At 34.2% G+C, this 21,535-nt stretch overlaps 1 protein-coding gene and 1 pseudogene across 2 annotated transcripts; both read left to right on the plus strand.

The window, feature by feature from the left end:
* The first annotated feature begins 5,025 nt into the window (after nucleotides 1-5,025).
* Nucleotides 5,026-6,749, plus strand: LOC111294238 (transcription factor DIVARICATA-like; annotated as a pseudogene). Its single transcript, XR_016327876.1, has 2 exons — nucleotides 5,026-5,606; nucleotides 6,000-6,749. The product of XR_016327876.1 is annotated as a transcription factor DIVARICATA-like (transcript).
* A 12,454-nt stretch (nucleotides 6,750-19,203) lies between these two features.
* On the plus strand, nucleotides 19,204-20,893 carry LOC111295086 (BAHD acyltransferase DCR-like). Its single transcript, XM_022888450.2, has one exon. It carries the CDS (start codon nucleotides 19,302-19,304, stop codon nucleotides 20,697-20,699), a length of 1,398 nt encoding a protein of 465 aa, XP_022744185.2. The 5' UTR covers nucleotides 19,204-19,301; the 3' UTR covers nucleotides 20,700-20,893.
* Nucleotides 20,894-21,535: the final 642 nt, after the last annotated feature.

Here is a 21,535-nt window from a genome sequence, read left to right on the forward strand (position 1 = left end):
CATTTTTAAATGTGGGGTTTTTTTACTGGATAGAATAGTTAAATTAATTGTCAATATATTGTCTCATTTAACATGGGCAACGAGGTATTTGAAAATTATTTTCCCTGGAACCTAGAGAACTAAGAATCTTCCCAGTTCCCATTAACGGAATCCTTATGCATGAAGCTTATTATAACATGGAGATCCTGGAGATTGTTGAATCAGAAGATAACATTGTGGAAGAAGACCAATTCTCAATCTGTAATTAACAACTTATCCAACAGTTTCTAGGGTTTTCTTTATGCGTGATATTATCAAGGTTTTAGGCTACTTACAATTGTGAACCTCTTTTTGTCTCTTTTAGGTTAGAAAGTTGCCATAGCCTCGGCCTTGGGGTAGGCCTCTATCTTAAAATGTTCATTGAAAAGCCCATTTGTCAGCAATATTCAAGGCCCACATAGGGAATAAAGGTAAGATAATGGCTTGTTTACTTCAAGCTCAATGTTCACATCTTTTTCCTCCCACTTAGAACTACTGGGCCTGCTGGCCTTAAAAATAACTAAATTCTAGCTTTGGATTTTCAGCTGTCGATTATTAGTAAATCATCACTGCTTTGAGTGGTGCCTGCCTTAGTGGGAGGAAATAGGATGGGACTTTTGATGTTGACCCCCATCGGCTCAATTATTTAGCTGTCGATTTCTAATTCAAAAAGGCTTTGTCTGCTTTTATGAAATTCATCAGTTTTTATCAAATGGAATGACAACAAAACCCCTCAAGTGTGACTGATGCTTTCCTACATTACTTTCGTATTTTTTTAACAATCTGTTGTGTTGGCAACGTTTAATTGCACATAAATTTAAGCATTGCCATGGATAATTGAGCTTTCAGTAAAGAAATAACCCAGCCAGCCTGACTCCGATCGGGAAATGGGGGACCAATCTGTGGGTTATATTTATCAGAGACCCGGGACCAATATACCAAGTTCAGGCAGGAATCAGGATTCCGCCCTAAATATTTTGACCTTTCAGAACTTTTAACCCTAATAACAACAGGTAATAATTGTAAACTCAAATCCTACCCCTTTAATCTTGGATTTCCTGAAGTAGAAACCTCATCTTATTCACTTGGATAATCTCACAAACTCTTTACTTTCTTCTTTCATCATTAATTCTTCTATTGAATGCTATAGCTGAATTACAGAAACCCAGCCTTTGGCTCATTTGAAGCTAATTCAGATCCCATGTAATTGTATTCTAAATGTTTATAAATATATCTTCAATCACTTTATTTTTCATTTCCAAAAAAGAATTAAAATTAATTTTTTGCATAAAAAATATCTACATTTATCATTCAGTCAAAATTACCAATCTTATTAAAAATCTTCCGCATGAAAAGAGAGAATAAAAAATAGAATTTATGAAAATGAAAAAACAAAGAGAAAAAGTAATCCACATACCAAATTTGTACAACATTATTTTAATAAAGAAGAGGAATCTTTCCATAAGTGGATAGACTCCTACTTTGTTTAAGCAGTCATTATCATTTCCAACAGCCCCATATTAAACCCTTCAGAGGGAAAAGGGTCTCAAAGTGGAAGACAATAACTTTGGGAATTTTTTTAATTAAAAAAATTGATTAAAAATGACAGTTCAGTTGTAGGGTATCTTATGCCCATGTGTGTTCTTCCACCATATTTGTAATCAAGTGATTTTTTTATTATTATTATTATTAAAACGATTTGAATATTTATTTTAGAGAGTTGTGCATAATTTTTTTATTTAAAAAAGTAAATTTTGAATCTTTATTTTTCGGATAACAACAAAAATTTCATTAACTCGATATAACGATTTGGGTAATAAATTGTTCCAATTTCTATAGTTTTAGACCAAACTTGTTTTAAAAAACTCAGATTCAACTATTAATTTGAGTATTTATTATTTAGTTGTAAAATTAAAATGCTGGTATTTCAATTTGCAAGGCTAGAATAGATGAAGTTGGATGTGTGTGAAAGAGACTATCATCAATGAAGGGAGGGAAAGCCTATCCAAGTCATTCACTTGTCAATTAATATTTAATGGAGTATTAATTTGCACACAAATGCATCTGTATTTCAGCTCTTTTGAGGTGAGTTTGTAAATAAATTAATCAAAAGCTGTAAATTGAAGTAAGCACAAATATTTCTCTCTACTTTGGTAATATATCAAACAAATGAAGCAATACCCATTCATTTATTCATTGAATACAAAAAATCGGGGAATATTAAACAAATAAACACCAATTTACCAAACTTTACAGCTACCAAATTATTCTTGCTTGTTTTTTGGCCAGATTTCAGATTTTATTTACAAGTAATTATGACAATCTTACTATTACCTTAGTCTTGATAATAGTCTTTTATGTACAAAGGAGAATCTTCCTTAATAATTTTTTTTGTCAAATTTTTTCCATTAGCTATGATTAATTTGCGGGTTATTTGGAGATTAACAGCCCTAATTGTTACTTTAGAGAATTGCTAGGGAGCATCTGATCAGTGGGGTATCCCCATTAGCTATGGAACATTCTCCAAGCAGATTCTATGTCCTTTTTTTTTTTTTCTTTTGTTTCCTTTTCATCCTCTTTTGAAAATGCTCCTTCTTTTGTCTAATGAGACCCAATAATTTTGACAATCTTTTTTTTTTATTTATTTTGCTTTTTAGATCAATGGATTCACATTTATTTTGGATTATTTGAATGGATGACAAAATAGAATATTATAGTGATTTGATTAAAATTAGTACTCAAAAATATGCTTCGATGTAAACTAACAATGATAATAAGATTAAATATAATAATTAATTATCCCACAAAAATAATTAACTACCATAATAAAAAAAATTATCTTCATATTCATAAATTATATATATATTCAACTCAATAATTTTGAAAAAAAAAATTCATATCCAACAAATGTAAAATGAGTGGAAAAATAATTTAGAAGATGGTGTGCTCTTCCTAATTGAATTACTCAGCCTAGCTAGCTATTTTTGACATTATGGCTAATTTGATGAATTTTGGTATGAAAATGATTTTCTTTTAGGTCTTTATGTCTGGCCATTTACGTGTGGCATTTTGGGTAAGATAAAGCTTTGGGTTCTGCCATGTTTCACCTTTTCTACTTTTCACTTTTATTTATCTCCTTGAGCAATTCCTTTTTTTTTTAAAGTAGAACTTTTCATTCAAAACAATCCTTTTCTTTTAATCACCACAAAAATTTAAGAAGATCCGACCATGATTTTCATAAACATATGTAATAGTTTTTTTTAATGGAGGTTTATGCTTTAGCCTAATCTTACATTAATCTGATAATTAAATTGGAAGATTAATTATATTTTGCACATATAGGAACATATAAAATCATACTAAAATTTTCCAAAATTAGTATTACCCTAATCTAAAAGCATTAAATGTGAGTTGCCTAAGTGAAATCAAACAATAATAGGCATCATAAATTTGCAGCTGTCCATGCTAACACATACCTATGTCAAAGCATTGATTTTTTTTTTTTTTTTGGGCTCATTCTCGTAATGAACCTTTCTTCACCCATTAATCAATCTAGTCTCATCTTCACTGGTATAATAATAGATTATCAAAAGCGCTTTTTTTTTTTTTTCATACAAAATTAAAAAACTAATATTAATCTGCTACATAAAATATGAGAGAGGTAAGCTACAACAAATTGATTTTGTTGGTTTATATATATATATATATCCCAATTTTTACAAAGAACTTTTTGTACATTATTGATATTTAAAAAAAATTATTTGGATTTTTTTTTTTACCAGAGACTGAAAAGGATGGAAAGGCACATATAATATATAAACAAATAAAAATCATTGACCAAAATCCATGCATGTGAATTGCTTCTTCTTACGTACAATGATGGGAGTAAGAGGTACAGTATGATTTAGCAAAGCAATCGAGATTATGAGATCTTTGAAGTTATAAGATTACAATTTATTACACTTAGTTAAACATAAATAAACAAAAACTTCAATTTTATGGGATCTTATATCATAGTTTTTTTTTTTTTTTTAAATAAATTATAGCTTTTTAAATCTATATGTGAATATACGTACGTGGGTGCCCGTATAAAATTCGATGTGCTCAAAGCTTTTGAAACTGAAATTACAATAAAACCACTATCAAATTTCAATGACAGAGAGACAAACATCTCACGTGCTACAGCTAAATGTCAACAGTCAGCACCTTTGCCAATGTTGGTCTCTTCTTCAGATAAAATGACCAGAAAACCCAACACCCACTTCCATCCCCCAACCAAGCCATTGGCACATTGTCTTTGTCCCTTTCATTGTCTCACTTCTGATTGGCCATCACTTTCAGCATAATATTTAGAAAAAGAGCCTTGCTTTGGCGGCAGCAGAAGCGCCCACAATCTCCTTTTTCACCAATCACAGCTTAGCTGCTTTGACCTCTCTTTTTCTGTCTGCCCTCACCCTGCTTATTCTCTGTTTCATAGATATACAGTCAGTACAAAAGAGTTGGCATATTTCTATTCATTTCTTTCGCGCACTCTCTCTTTGTTCTCTTTGCTTTTGCTTTTCCCTCCAAAGGGATATTAAAAGCAAAGAAAAAAAAGCATAAGATTTCCCCACTTTTAGCACTCTAATTCTCTAGAAGTTCTATGTTCTTCCTCTGTTTTAGCTCCTTCATGGATTTACAGTGTTTTCCAGCTTTAAGTCTTTTAATCTATGATTTGGGTTTTTGAATTTGGAGCTGTATATTGGGTTTCTTGTTTTAACTTCTTCTTCTTCTTGTTGTTGTTGTTGTACGTGATTTTGGATCTGCCATGGATGTCTAGGGGTTTTCATCTATACATCAAGATCTGCTTTTTAATTTTAATTTTAATTTTTCTTACTGCTTCATAAATTTTCCTTGGGTTTTGGAAAGTTGTGCTTTTTGAGATTCCTCAATTTAATCTTTATGTGAAAAAGGGTACTCGGATTCCATAATGCTTTCATGATTTGATACTTCTTTGGTCATTTAAAACAGTCACTTCTCTGCATTTTTCTACCTTGGTTTTTCTCTCTCTTTGAACATTTCATTCAAAGAGGGAGAAAAGCAAAAGCTTTTTCTCTGTGTGTGTGTGTGTGTACGGGCAAATCATCTGTGGCAGTTACATAACTAGAAAAAAAAATTATGATGAATAGGGGCCTTGAAATTCTCTCTCCAGGCTCTTATTTACAGACTTCCAATTGGTTGTTTCAAGAGAGCAAAGGTACTAAATGGACTCCTGAAGAGAACAAGTGTTTTGAAAATGCTCTGGCTTTATATGACAAAGACACCCCTGACCGATGGTTTAAGGTGGCAGCTATGATTCCAGGAAAAACAGTTGGAGATGTGATCAAACAGTACAGAGAATTGGAAGAGGATGTTAGTGATATAGAGGCGGGGCTGATACCAATTCCTGGATATAGCAGTGATTCTTTTACATTGGAGTGGGTTAATGATAGTCATGGCTTTGATGGATTTAGGCAGTATTACACTACAGGTGGAAAAAGAGGGACAGGGACTCGACCTTCTGATCAAGAAAGGAAGAAAGGGGTGCCATGGACTGAGGAAGAACACAGGTAATTGCTCGCCTTTGTTGATAATTTATATCTTTGACGATTCGATAAATATCTTTAGATATCAAGTTATCGTTGGTTTAACATGTAAATATTTGTGGAGTTAAAACCTGTAATCGGAGATTCCGAGTATGCTTTTCTGTTAAAGATTGATAATCTGGATATTCAAGATGGAAGTCGATGGATGTAAATGTTGGTTTGGTTTTAGAGATAAACAACCTGGAAAATATAATAGGAATGGGCTTTCCTAATTGATCTTATGAATGTTGACAATGTGGTTGGTAGACACTATGCACGTTTGGTTTGTGGATGTATGATGTCTCCTTTATTGCCTGTGCAATTCTGTACTTTCAATGGTTTAGCACCTCATGATGTTTATTTGATGATTAATGACAGGCAATTTCTAATGGGTCTTAAAAAGTATGGTAAAGGAGATTGGAGAAATATTTCACGCAATTTCGTGACGACTAGAACACCAACTCAGGTGGCAAGTCATGCTCAAAAATACTTCATCAGGCAACTCACTGGAGGGAAGGATAAGAGGAGGTCCAGTATCCATGATATTACAACAGTTAACATCCCTGATACCCCGTCTTCTTCACCAGATCACAGCAGGCCTTTGTGTCCTAATAATTCTTCTGCAGTCGTACAGCCACAGCAGCAGCTAAAAGTGGCCGGGGTAACTAAAGAGCTATTTGATTTTGAGTGGAAGCAACAAAATGAAGGAGCAGCTATGGTTTTCAACCAGACGAGTGGCAATGCCTTCCTGTCCCCTTTCTGTGGGGTTTCTTCACATGCACCCAAGCTGGAGGAACAAAATTTGCTAAGAGGACCTCTTCCCAGATCTCAATTTGGATCTTATAACACTCTTTTTCCAATGCAGTCAATGCAACGTCCCTAAATTCATTGATGAAGTGGGAGGAGTTTCTTGAGGTATTATAATATTAATTAATATGATGAAATCAAGCCTAACAGTGATGTTAGCTAGCTTTGTCCAAGCCACATGTGTATATCTTGAAGATGCAATTAGTCCATATTTATCACTCTAAAGAGCTATCAGTCAGGTGGTTTTGTGATTTATCATTCAAACTCTGGATCATTGAACCAAAGGAAGCTTATTTACATGAAGCTTGAGCTTTTTCATTAATTCTAATGTATTATCTGTCTGTTGTCACCAATTATTCTTAGATTGATTGCGTTTGTTCTATAGATACCGCCATGTGGGTCAGAGTACTCTGCAAAATGACCGACTCTACTATATAGGCTTTAAACTTGATAATAGACCAATAATTCAGATGTCCTTGCTTCAACTGTGATGTTTTGCACCTTGATTTCACATCATGGACAAGGTGAATAAATCAAAGGATATTCTTTCGTCTTTTAGCCACAAGCCTTTATCTTCTTGTTGCTTATGAATTGCAACAAAAAAAAAAGGGGGGTTGGGGGAGGGCTGGAGCTGGACCGGGTAAGAATATATTATGAAACTGTAAGGGAATATCCAAAAGTCTTCTATGCTCCTAGGCGAACTTATTTTGTGGTTTACATGTATGCATAACCAAAGTGGAAGCAGTTGATTTGAACAATATACGTTGTCAACTGTTGCTTAGTCCGACTCATTATGCCCTTTTAGCAAATTCCTTCTTGCCAAAGAAAAAAAAAAAAGGGTTAATGGTAGTTTAATTAGTTGATTGATCTTGATAATAGAATCTTGACTGAAGCGCAGACTAAGAGCCACTGATTTAAGCATCTCATTCTTCATTTCCCCTTTCTTTCTTCTCTTTGATCCTTTCATGAGGATGAGACGGTCTGTTTTTTTCTTTGCTCGAAGGTTTCTGTACTCCAAAACCAGACGATTGTGATTAAATGGATGTATTAGTCAGTCATGAGTAAAAATCAAAATAAACTATCCACGTTTTCTTCTTCTGTTCCTTTGGTTGCTTAAGATAATTCCATCTTTCTAAACTGACTGACCATTTTGCCAAAAGACTCCTGATTCTTCAACCCCCCTTTTATGGTCATTGATTCTTCAAACCCCTTTTAATGGTCAAAATAAAACATCCATTTTCCTATTGTTCAGGATGGACCTCAAAGATTCCTGCAAAAGATGGTTGGGAAAATATAGTAGCATCATGTCTTTTCTTTTTGGTTAGTGCTGAGAGGAATCCTGACGTTTAGTCATCTAATATTAACACTATGGAACTAGAATTCTAAGAAAAAAAAATCTGAAGCCCATTTGATTTTACCTTTTTTCTCGATGAAAATGACAAACAAAGGGCTTGTGCTAATGCCCAAAATGGGTTATTCAAATGTTGTTGAGAAATGAACAGCAAATATACTCGTTTAGTTACTATTCGGGAAAAAAAAAAAAACCTTGATCAAACTAAAACAATCCCATAAAATAGAAAAGGGAAATGAACGTTTCTTTACGATTACTAATAATTTTCCTTGAGCTGCTGTTCCATCTGGCAGGCTCCATTTTTTTGTTGCTTCTTTCCCGCTTGTTGCTGTCACTAATTTGTTGTTGTTGTTGTTGTCGCTCCACCAACCTTCATGAAAAGCCCGTTGCCCACCATATTGCTTGCTCAATGCACATATGATTTTCGGCCCCACCCACTAGACAAACAATTCAAGGGCAACATGGAGCAATATATAAAGTACAATAAATTTTTCCTCTGATCAATGACAAAACTGTCCACTTCTTTTTTTAAAAGGATCGCTGTTCTGCAAGTTGCATAGGAAAAGCACTTTGGCTGCCCCCCGCCCCCACCTTAGTCCTTTAGGTCGTTTTGAGACCGCACAGATCCCAGTCTCACACCTCATTCTTTAACTCTTCTTCTCTTCTCTGTTCTTTTTGCCCCTCAAAATTGAAAATTCTGTTTCTCCTCCTCAATGCTTTCAATTGATAGATCCTTCTTCCCACCCCCTTGGTGCATCATTGTAGGGCCAAAGGTGCCAGAGAATAATCCCTTGTGGCTGCATTTGATACAAATTATAGAAGGGAAATAAAAGAAGACAGAAAGTGGAACATTTTTTTAAAAAAAGAATCCACCCCAACCAATCAACTAATAAAAAAAATACTACTCGCCAAGAACTAAAAAAATTTTTTTTTTGCTTGTTGCGCATTTTTGTGTCCAAAAAGGTGAATCATCAAACAGGTTCTACCTAAGCATGCCTATATGCTGGAATTACATATTAGATGCAAGGAAACGTGGCATGTTGCATTAGCTACAGGAATTACTGTTCCTTTTATGTCTTTCTTTTATTAACAATTTGGAAAACTCCCATTCTACTTATGCTATTTTTCATCCAAATGCAAATCCCCAACAATGACTCAATCTCACCTTTACCATTATTTTTAATCTCGTTGGCCGTCCAAATGAACTATAATCATCTATTTTCAACCCTTAGTGACCCAGTCTGCTACCTGTTGAAGCTCAAATCTCATTGTTTTCACCATCTTGTCCTTTGCCAACTAGCATTTGTCTTCCCTAACACACGTAGTTTAGAATTATGGCTAGTTTTTTAAAGTAGCTCATGAATCAGTAGATGCCAGCAACAAAAAATAAGCATTAGCTGAAACAGAACAACATCAATGCAGTAATTTTGAAGGTTCCTTCTCCGAAAATGGTTCGAGAATTCAAAACAAAATAAAAATATATTATTCCAGGAATAAATCATCTACTTCCCATGCTGGCAATGTTCTGGACAAAAAAATATCCTGGTAATACATTCACAATTACAATTGAAATGAACTAATTATAATGATGAAAACGACAAATAGTTCCATCTATAACCTGTCACCTTCAGATGTCTGTTCTAATCCTCATTATTGCAACCAAGATATACTCCACCCTTACCCTAAAAACTGTTTAATGCATAGGACAAGCAGTTGGATTTTGAGCTCAGGATATCAATGGACTTCATTCTTTGTCACTTCTTTATTTGTGAAGTGTGAGTGGTGAAAGTTGTGAAGACAGCATTTATTTGTCACTTCTTTTTTCAACCGTCAATCAAAGCAAATTAGTGGGCGTAGACTGGCGAACTGCAAATCATGGCGTTCTCCAAGTCGTTGTCCTGTTACAAAATGCTTTTAGCTTTATTGTAGACATATAATGAACTGATGTGACTTGTTTTACTGTAAATATTACTTGAATGTCAAGAAAAACATCCTGTTTGGTTGTTTAGAATCACTTGGATATATGAAAATCTAAAAGTATATAATAATTATGAGATGGGCATGATTGAATTGCTGATACGCAGTGGAATCGTGGGTTGCTCTTTGATTCTGAACTCAGGGCCAAAACTTACAGAAAACGAGAATGCTCGCCAGAAGTATACAGGGTAATATCGTCTCGAAACGTAGGTGGAATCACGTCTTTCAGGCAGGCTTAATCAAAGGTGTTAGACTAGAGCTCTAGAACGCTAGAAGCAGAAGCTACCTCCGGTTACGATATGATTCCGCTAGGGGAAGATAACGGTCCTCTTATTCCGAGTGTGGGCTGGGCTGCCTGTTGGGTGGATGACTTCAAGTTTTATTGGATTACTTGAAGGACCCAATCGTCTGTACAAATTAGGGCCTAAACAATGGAAATGGTATGTTAAATATATATTTTAAAAATCCCTGATGGAGACTCCATCTCTCTATTTCTTTTAATCATAACAATTGGAAATTTCATTAATCTATACAAAACATGAGACTTCACCATTTGTTTAATAAAGAATTTGGTATACATTCACCTAAATATATAGCTCATAAATAAAAAAGGAGTCTTTTACAATGACAAAAGTCAACACTTATAGTAGTATTAGTGTTATAAGATTATGAGAATAATTCTCTGATAATGAAATTTAAAGATTTTATATATATATATATATATATATATAAAAGGTCAGAGATGTGCAAGCAGTTCAATATTATATATATATATGTTAATTAAGAATTAGCTAATGATTGTATTATAACCAAATGAATGAAATAAAAGATTAAAAAAAAATAAAGAAAACCAAAACAAGTGATGAAATGCCCATAGTACCAAGTGCATGTACAAGAGATTATCCTCCTGGGTTTAGATGTATTATTTGCTTATGATGTAACATCCTAATCACTTATTAATTACAAACACACCAACATTTATATATTTATATATATATATTTAACTTCATTCATTTAATTATTTAAAAGGAAAAAAAACTTCATTCATTTACTAAGAATGTAGTTTTGACAAAATCATATTAATCAAGTTGGTTCAATTACTTTAAGAGATAACATTTCTTCTATCTTCATATGATAGTCTTTTTTTGTAAAAGAAAAAATTAATAAAACGACAAACAAGTTAAAATCATAACCATTCCCCTGATAACAAATATCTTTGATTTGTAGTCATGAACTGATAATACATATTTTTAAATCATATATAGTATACATATGTGTAGATTCCGTCCAAAGGATTGCTATCATATATATATATATATGATAGCAATCCTTTGGACGGAATCTACACATATGTATATATGTCCATGTTTTCCTAATCGAATTAGCTAGCTGTCTTTTAATTAAGATCACTTCAGCACTTTCTGTTTTGTGCTCGATCGATTTGTACTCATCCTCTTCCTTAGGATAATGTATTGCCCTATTTTGCATTATAAATAATTTGTTTTCTTCGTTTTCTATTTTTCTGGATGCAAAAAATAATAATAAGAGGCATTTAGTGCATGTGTAAACCTTAATATTTGTGAGTGTCTATAACTTTTGTAACTTGTAATAATTTTGATGATATTCCTATTTTATTTTAAATTTATTATAATTGTGACATGAAAATGAAATGGATAGATTAAAGGACACAGAGGGCTCCATTAATCTATATCTATATTTATGATATATATATAAATATGGATGCTGAAAAATTTTTGGACAGACAAAAATGGACGTGATTAATTGTTCACTAAATTTTTAATTTTTTATTTTAAATACTTTTTATTAATAAGATTTATCTAATTTATAAGTAAAAAACTTAATTTCATTGAAAGACTTTCTTTAAATGAATTGATTTGATAATAAATAAAAAAGAGTTAAAATTTTACATTATATTTAATTTTTTATTAATCTTAAAAAATAAATAACTTTATTTGATAAATAAGAAAATTTAAATTTTATATTAAATTTTTTATCTTCAAATATAATTTTATTTATACATTAATATTAAAAATAATAAATTGCATTTAGTTTAATATAATTTACATACGAAATAAACTTTACATGTTAATACAAATTTTGATTAATATACAATTTATTAGTTTTATTTATTTATAAAATATAATTATATTTAAAAATAAATAAAATAATTGAGTTTTAATTACGTGCACGTAAAAACAAATATAATATAAGTAAAACCCTTATCCGTCGGAAAGCCGACAATCGAAGCGACCTTTCAAATACAAGAAAACATGTATCGTCCTTTCAAGATGGATTGAGCCGCCATTACCTCACCCTTAAGGGTTATACACGTTATGAATAAAATCTAGAAGATTAGCTCTGGCATCTTTTTTTTTGTTTTCTTGTTAATAAAAAAAAGAAAAAAAAAAAAAAAAAAAGGTCCAAGATAGGTATAAAAAAGGAGACAATCAATTCATGGTAACAACTCTGCACCTCAAAGAAAGTGAACTTAGCAATTTCTATCCATTGTTCAGCTGCTTAAGATAGAAGCTTTGATTAGACCTGATAGCAAACACTCGAAACTGGTAAATAAACAGTTTCTGAAAACAGGTTGAAGTTCAGTCATCTTAACTCCAAGAAAAATCGAAGTGACAGAAAATCTGTAACTTGTACTTCAAAGTTGATCCTGGTTAGAATAATATCGGGTAGGAAAAAAGATCAACTGATATCAAACTGCATGAAATTACGTATTGAAGTGATGCTCACTGCTGGCAAGTGTGGAGCACGAGTGAGCTAGTCAAGGATCACAGTAGTTTCAGTCTGGCACCAACCATACAGGAGCTATCGCTACCAGACAGCCCTGGATGTTTTCTCACCACTCACTTCTTACTAGTCATTAAGCATGCTAATATTGACCGAAACTAGTACAAGTAAAAAAATAATGAAAAATTGGCTTTGGCGATATGAAGAGGAAGAAAAAAATAAATCGGATACGGCCTCATCCAGAAGAAAAACGACAACATCGTTTTGTCTTCTGCAGAAAAATTAGAGTTTACTATTTGTAGTTAGATTGATCTCTGCTTGTGATGGTTATATTTCCTATAGTAGATATGTAGTGCATTGATCGTAATTTTCTTCTTTTTAGATTTGAATGAATTTCAATTATATATATATATATATATAAAGAGTACACTATTTGACATGGATATTCATATTCAGTTTTCCTGTAATGCCATCTGGAAGTGTCGGATTTGTTCGTGTCCGTTAATTCTTTCCCACTCGGAAACCGCCTAGACAGATGTTGTTATACATCAAGTCCTTTGATTCAGTCGGTCTGCCAGACCTGCTTTCGGAGGGGATGGACCAATCTGTTTGCTACGAAACGATGGATGTTGCAGATGTGATTACAAGACGTGGCCAAGCCTCGAACCAAGCAAACTCTTGAGAGAAATAAACAGTGAAGGTTGTGACCTGCGCCCCTTTGCATGCATTCAAAGTCATTGAATCTAGTTACAGTGAGTGAGTGAGACTTGGCACATGTATCCAGCTTGTCGCTTAATATGTAAGAGCATTGTTTCATATATATCAGTCACCAAACTCCAAAACTGATGAAGAATTTTCAACTTCTCGGACCAACTTTTCGAGTCATTGAACCTGGTAACAAAGGCAAGAAAGGGATGTTGAGAAAGTGCATGTTTGTGGTCATCCTCCAATCAATGGGCTATGGAAAGGGACATTAAAACGGTCCCCATGAACAGACCTTTCCTGCTAGTCTCGACAAAATGGGGGCCTGGAAATTAATAAAAGGTTGATGTAATAGAAGTACCTACCCTACAATGTCTGAGACAGTTAGCTAAAGTTTTTCTCTTTTGACCGCTTTTTTTTTTTGGCGTTTTCCTTTGTACATAGGGCGACGTCCTTGTCTGGTTCTGTCTAGATTTCCAATACCTATTTTATTTATGCAAAGGTCTACAAAACATAGGAATGCTTTTGATTATTGATCCATTTAACCCTGTATATGTATTTTCACGCACGTAATAGTTGACCATATAGAATACATGAACAGCCGAAAACTGTCACTACCATCGTTAGATATTCCTATTATACACTGTTCCTATTCTCAAAACTTTTTTCCTTTTAAAAAAGCAAAAGTTCCTCAAGTTAGTACTTTTTCCAAGCAGCAAATGGGATAAATGAGAAGACATGTACAAACAAGTACTGCAAGCTTTTCAAACCAAATCGTCTCATAGTAAGCCAAAACAAACTTAACCCGCTGTTGGCTTTCCCTCCTTTCCCTTGGCATTATCGCTCCAGAACCCTAAAACTAAAAAATACTCATTAATGTTTAGATCAAACCAAGAGTGGGCACTATATGTTGATGACATTATATATTTTCCACGATAGGATTTGCAATTTTGTGCTGATTGTTATCTTTGTTGATGATTCTTTCAATTCAGCTTTATGGTTAAAGGTGTAGTGAATCCAACAAACAAAAATCGTTATTTTATATCGATATACAACGGTCCAGCTAGCAGATTCTTGATTTTCTACCTGTTAGAGCATCATTGCTTACATGCACCAAGGACAAATAATCATTAGAATTCCAATAATATTAAGTCGTCATTACCAAAACGATAAAATCACGAAAGACCAGGATCAGTGGAAATTAAGAGCTGCATATGTCAAAAGCTCCAATCAAACACATTATCATTTAATTAGTAATGGAAAGCTACTCGTCTTTTTTGTTGGCACTGTATTTTGCCTCCTCTTGTCAGGCCAACATAAAGAGGTTGGGTTTTTTAAAATTCCCACCTTCACAGCTTTCTCTATTACGGCCAGGAGAAGTTCAATGCGGACAATCTTCCAATTAATTTCCTAATGTATTACTACTATTTAATTTTCTCAAAGAACCTTGGTGGGACCTAACCTAAGAAATGGGGTATCCTTGGATATGGTTAAGAAATTTTTTGCTAATACTTTAAGTTGTTTTCCATTTTTATGTGAGCCTTTCATAATTCTCAGAGGACCATAAGCACATAATAAGCTACCCAGCATAATGGATGATCTATAGACCCTCAGAGAAATTAATGTCTACGGAATCTTATCCAGGTTTCAAATCCAACGAAGAAAAAGGGGAACAAGAACAGAAAACAGAGATTTTGTTCAATAATGTGAAGATTTCTTAACTTTTTGAAGTGAAATGACTAAGGCTAGAGTCTAATTACCTGTAATGGGAATAGTTTTAGAGGTGATTATATAAATATTTATGCTTGGGCCTAACCTTGGAAAATGGCCGGTCCAGCTCATTTTTGTCAACGGCTGATTTGACAATTTCTTCTTAGATGCATGAATGTAGAAGCAAGTACATTTGACCTTTGTCTTTCATCTGATGCCATCAAAAATTTCCAGATCCTTTTCCTTCCATTAGTGCTGCTTACGTTCCAATCCCCTCACGTCCGGGATCTTGACTCGTTTCTATTCATTCATACATATGCTTTGAGTTGTTCGGAGAAGTTTTTGTATTACAGTTATATATATGTAACAACCTATATAATATTGACAGATAGAATCAATTTTACCGACAGTGCATAGTCGGAAAATAAAAATCTCATTCTCTTCCTGTCTTTCTTTTGGCAATTTGGGAACCTGCATGAGCATAGGCCGCCATTGGTGGAAACTGTATTAAAATTTGTAGGTCCCCTAGCTCAACTGGTTAGATAACAACAAAACAGACAAGCTTGTATCGTTCGGTTCATCTCGGGTCCTTATCTGCAACGCAATGGAGGCATGATTTGTCACATTAGATTGTTTAGATGTGTTTATTTTATCGATTTATTTCCTTAAAAATAATACTCTTTAATTCAAAACAACAACCACACATGACACATCCAATTGGATATGTCCGATGTATCAAACCTTTCCCACTTGTAAATTACTACTAGTTATCTCAATCAAACAAAGCCAACTTTTTTTAAAAAAATTTTAAAAGATGGTTATATTTCTGAAGAGTTTCACATCAACTGAATGAAAATGGTGGATAAAAATTCCTAGTCAAAAGAAGCCACCACTTATAGCCTGACAAATAAATAGGCGCAGTGTTAATCATGGGATTATGTTGTTTACTGTTTAGCTTGTTTCCAAGCGCATGGAATTTTTTATTTGAACAGCTAGCTTTTGGATTATGTCTACGAGTGTCTGGTCTACCTTTCATACATTTGTTAAGACGGGCTGAGTTAATTATTTATCATCTTGATTTTTATTGTTATTATGCAGAGTTAGCAGGCGAATCATCAAACTTTATATGTAAGAGAATTATTAAGAGTATTTTGGGATTGCGCATGTAATTTAGTTGTCCTAATTATACTAATATATATGGAAGATTGTCAATCTGGGTCTCTTATGTAATCATCTTTCATTCTAATGAAAAATTTACGGCAACTGCAAATAGACGTAAATCTATCATATCGATAATTAATCATTATAAATTTTGTGTGTTCCTTATATTTTATTTTTCTTCATCTTTGTTTTATTATCATTTTTCCTGAGGATAAGATCAAGGCTTTTTTCCTAACAACATTGAGGATGTATATGATTTGAAAAGTACTGAACATGATTCTTCTTTGAAATTAAGGTTGTAGTGAGAGTCCATGTCAGTTTGCACAAGATTGAAATACTTCAGGGACCTCTGGTTGAAGATTTCTTTTGTGAGTTCATGAGATATATAGGAAAAGGGCCCTCAGTCCCTTAGATGTTAATGAGCTGGTTTTGCAAGGGAAGCTCCTTCAAGATATTTTGCTACTTTGCTTCTCTCACTCGTATGCTCCCTTTTTCTATGCTTAGTAATTTGTTTGGAAATGACCAAATATCTTCCACAATTTAAACACTTTTCCCCCCACAAAGTTACAAGGTGAAAATGTGATCAATATTTCTTTTTTCCTTGCTTTATGTTTATTAATCAATAAACAAAATCGTAAAGGGGTCCATGCCAAATCCACCAGCAAAGGTTATTTGGTGAATTTCATTTGTTTTCCTCTTTTCCTGTATGACCGAATAAGTGGCCCCTTCTGAAACAATGAATTATTTCTACCGTCCGTATGCAAAGAGCTGTTGTTAAGATCTCACATCGGAGAGCCAAACATGTTGCAGTAGGAGCTTGAAACTATAGACTTGGCGAGCTATGTGCCGGTGGATGAGTTGCTTATTTTTAACAGAACCATCAAACAATAAGCAAAGTAGGCAAAACTGAAGGGGCTCGGCAACAAGTTTAGATTATAAAAGTGAAATTACAATCCAAAGAATCTTTCAGTTTTCGTGAACCTCGACAAATTGAATTTGTTAAATTCTTGGTGAGTACAAAATACAATTAGTGTTGCAGGACTGTCTAAGTTAAGCACTGAAAAAGCAAGAATAATTTGCTTCACGTTTAAAATCAATGATCCTGTAGTTTACTCTTTGGTCAAAGCAATCAGGCTTGGAAATAGTTTCTTGGCAAAGGTAACATCCTGGCTCATGAGCTTGGTGGATATGTCTGGTTCAATTCGAGCTTTCTCGGAAGCAGAACTGAAATTGTAGCACACGCGGAAAACTTTGTGGTCCTTTGCAGGATCGTGAACCTAACCTGAGCAAATATTTTTTCTGATTCATGACTTCAGTGGATGACCTCATGTTTTTTGTATTTTCCTTTGCTTTATGCGAACCATTTTTCCTTTTCATAATCATTTTGTCGACACATGTGCAGCTTCCAAGTTCTTTTCAATTAATCTGAACAAAGACCAGCGAGGCAGGCTGTTGTCATATGGGTTTGTGGTAAAAAAAGGAAAAGGTTCCAATTTTTTGGTTTTGATGCCGTGAGATTATCACTGTGAAAAAACAAGTTCGGTGGGGTTAAAAGATTCATGAAAAGACTTGTCTCAATGTTTCAATAAGTACCAAATCATTTAAAGATGGAAAAGTAAAAGACTTAGAGAAAGTTAAAAGTTGGTAAAATTTTTTATTAGAATTGATTAAATAAAATAAAAAAAATTAAATTTGATAAATTAAAAAGTTTTATTATATAAATTAAGTATGTAAATTTTAAATTTTTTTTTTATTTTTTAGATAAATATTTTTAATAAAAATATTGATTTAATTTTTATATTGAATTTTATTAATTTACCGATTTAAATTTTTTATTAATTGATTTTTTATTAAATTTTATCTATTTATAAATTTTGATTTTCAAAATAAATTTTTGTGATAATTTTAATAAAAAAAATGAACTTCATGAAAAAAACTCTACTAAAGTCTTGTCGTGAAAAAAAACGTGAGCCTTAGACAATTATAGATCAGAGTTAGACAAAATTAATGAATTTTTTTATATCAAAATAATTTTTTCCTCTTTGCAACTGATAGATGATTGCCAAACCATGGTGGCTATAAAAGGATATTCATTCTTCCACATCTTTAATGCTCTTTTCAATTATTCAAACAATTTAGCAAAACAAAACAGCTGGATAACAGAGCATTTTCCCCCAGATGCCCTTACTAAAATTAAATTTTATTCCCATCGGCATGATTAATTAATTAAATAATGAAGCAATTATTCTTTTTTTTTTATTACTCTCGTCCCAATACTCACGCTCAAAATTAAGATTTTTTTTTTTATTTCTTGAACATGAAAATGTTACTGTTAAGTTACAAAACTATTGATTTTAAGGTTAGATACAAGATAAAATCAAACAAGCCGGGATCAAAGACTATCTAATTCGGAAGATCATGGCAAATTGATGATAAAATGAAGGTAGACCATAATAACAACTATATATATAGACATTGAGACTTCAAAAATATTGAGTTTGAGGCCATTGGCTTTAACAACTATAGCAGACAACTAAGGGAAGACAGCAGATCACTTAATCATCTTGTGAAAGAACATCCTAGTAAACTAGTTGTCGTACAACACCTCCCCAAGAATAAACCAAAAAAAAATTGGCAATTGCAGGTATTAAGAATTGCTTAGAATCCTAAAGATATCGGCACATGTCTAGGATGGTGAAATTCAAAGGAAAAAGTTGCAGCAAGTCACGAGAATTGGAAGCTATTAACACATAACAGGAATCTGAATATGATTTTCTCAAGAAAATGTGGACTTGTTGGATTCCTAGGCATTCCAGAACTGATAGTTTCAAAGATTTCCTGATAATTCAGAACTGCTACAAATACAGTAGCAGCTCAAACTTCAATATTAGCTTCCTACAACCCAAATTCCAAAGTTTCACCGTCTCTAGCCACATCCCTCTCTGATGTATCTTCTCTGTTGATAAAATATCCATAACATAAACAAATGGATAATATGAGAAGACGCCCCAAAAAAAGCAAAGAAACAACCACCACGAAACTACCCACCTCCTTTTCTTTTAAGTTCATGAACCCAATTCCTTTCCTTCTTCTATATAAACCCCTTTCCCTCTCCATTCATCCCTCACTCCCCTTTTTCTTTAGCGATCAGCTAAAACAAAGGAAAAATAGATATATACTGAACCAACGGAAACCCTTCAAAAATCACCATGCCTTCTTCTTCAGCTACCCTTATTTCGAAATGCACGATTTTCCCAGACCAAAAATCCTACATCAAAACCTTAAAGCTATCAGTTTCAGACATCCCTATGCTGTCCTGTCAGTACATTCAAAAAGGAGTTTTGCTGACGTCTCCTCCTTTCTCCTTCGACGACCTCGTCATTTTCCTCAAACAATCTCTTTCCACAACTCTTTCTCACTTCCCTCCTTTGGCCGGTCGTCTCACAACCGACCCCGACGGTCACTTGCACATCACCTGCAACGACGCCGGCATAGAGTTTCTTGTAGTGAAATCTCCTAAACTTTCTATCCACGACATTTTGTCTCCAGGCGATGTCCCCGATTGTGTCAAGGAGTTTTTCACTTTTGACAAGACACTTAGTTACTCGGGCCATTTCAAGCCGTTAGCTGCGGTTCAGGTAACCGAGTTAGCCGACGGGGTTTTTATTGGGTGCACAGTGAACCATGCTGTGACCGATGGGACTTCGTTCTGGCACTTTTTTAACTCCTTTGCTGAGATTACTAAAGGAGCTTCAAAAATATCGAACTCTCCCGATTTTTGCCGTATCAACGTCTTCAATTCTCAAGCCGTGCTTCAATTCCCTCCCGGAGGCCCCTCAGTTACTTTCGCCGGCGACGAGGCGTTGAGGGAAAGGATTCTACATTTTAGCAGCGAAGCGATTTTAAAACTTAAATACAGAGCTAATTACGGTTGTTTGTTAACTAAACAAACGAATTCCGAAGTTTTAGGAAAGCTCTATAACGACAGTTGGAAATCCGTTAACGGAGAAAGTAACGGCAAGGTGAAAAAAGTTAATGATGAGATTTCGTCTTTCCAATCGCTTTGTGCTCAGCTTTGGAGGTCGGTGACGCGGGCTAGGAAATTGGAGCCGACCAAGATGACGACGTTTAGGATGGCGGTGAATTGCCGGCACAGGTTGGACCCAAAGCTCGAGCCGTACTACTTTGGGAACGCGATTCAGAGCATTCCTACTTTTGCTCCAGCAGGTGAGCTGCTGGCTAAGGACTTGAGCTGGGGCGCCGATCTGCTTCATAAAAACGTGGTGGCACACGACGATGATACGGTACGGAGAGGTGTAGCTGATTGGGAGAAGCAGCCGAGGTTATTTCCGTTAGGTAACTTTGACGGTGCATCAATTACCGTGGGAAGTTCTCCTAGATTTCCAATGTACAATAATGATTTTGGGTGGGGCCGGCCTTTGGCTGTGAGGAGCGGTAGGGCCAACAAGTTTGATGGGAAGATCTCAGCCTTTCCTGGTAGAGAAGGGAATGGGAGCGTTGACTTGGAGGTCGTTTTGGCGCCCGATACGATGACGGGCCTTGAGAACGACGCCGAGATTATGCAGTACGTATCGGAAATCGTGTGAGGGAGTACACTGTAGTGGAATCTCTTTTTTAAGTGGGATAAGTTGCCCAGGTGTCGATATATGATTGGTGAATAATTGTTAAACCATTATCCAAATCTTGGGGTTGAGAGGCGGTGATCTTTTGGACGGTTGTGATTTCATTTGTGTAAATCATAAGAGCTAAACGGGATAATGTTTTGGCTACTTTTATCAGAGTTGTTATGTTGGGCTTTGTACGTGAAAGCTTTTATTTTCCATGTGATGACATCAACTCAAAGGAACGGTTTTATCATAATCAAGTTGCCTAATCTATAATTAAGGATAGAAAATGATAGAAGTAATTAAAAAAAAAGATTATCTTGGAAGTTTCAATGGCTAATTAATCTAAATTATCGGCCTTTTATTTGAGGGTCCAGAGGTACCACTTTCTCAAGTCTCAAGGCTTAACATATACAAGGTTGTCACTTTCAGGCTTGGATCCATCTACCATTTTGGGGCCAATGGATCCAGTTACCATTTGCACCTATTTCTTTAAGGTTTACTTGTATCCTAACCTATAGTATGAGATTAGCTTGTGTCAACTATGGGATTTGAATCTTGTTACACATTTATCTCAGTTTAGCACATGGATCTTCCAATTTCCTACTCTCAAATATATGTCTAATTGCACTTGGTAACCGGCTTGAAGTTGATACTTGAAAGTATGTTTGCAGGGAAAGCAAAATAAAGATATCCATGGAAAGTTTTAGTTTGCTAATGGAAGTTCAGCCGCAAGATTAGGAGGATTAACAACCTAAAGTTTTCGATATTATAAGATCATTTTTTTAAAAAAATTAAATTTCAAATTAGATTAGATA

Source organism: Durio zibethinus, chromosome 14 (genome assembly GCF_047325235.1).
Source record: "Durio zibethinus cultivar Kanyao isolate XHJ-2024 chromosome 14, ASM4732523v1, whole genome shotgun sequence".
NCBI lineage: Eukaryota > Viridiplantae > Streptophyta > Magnoliopsida > Malvales > Malvaceae > Durio > Durio zibethinus.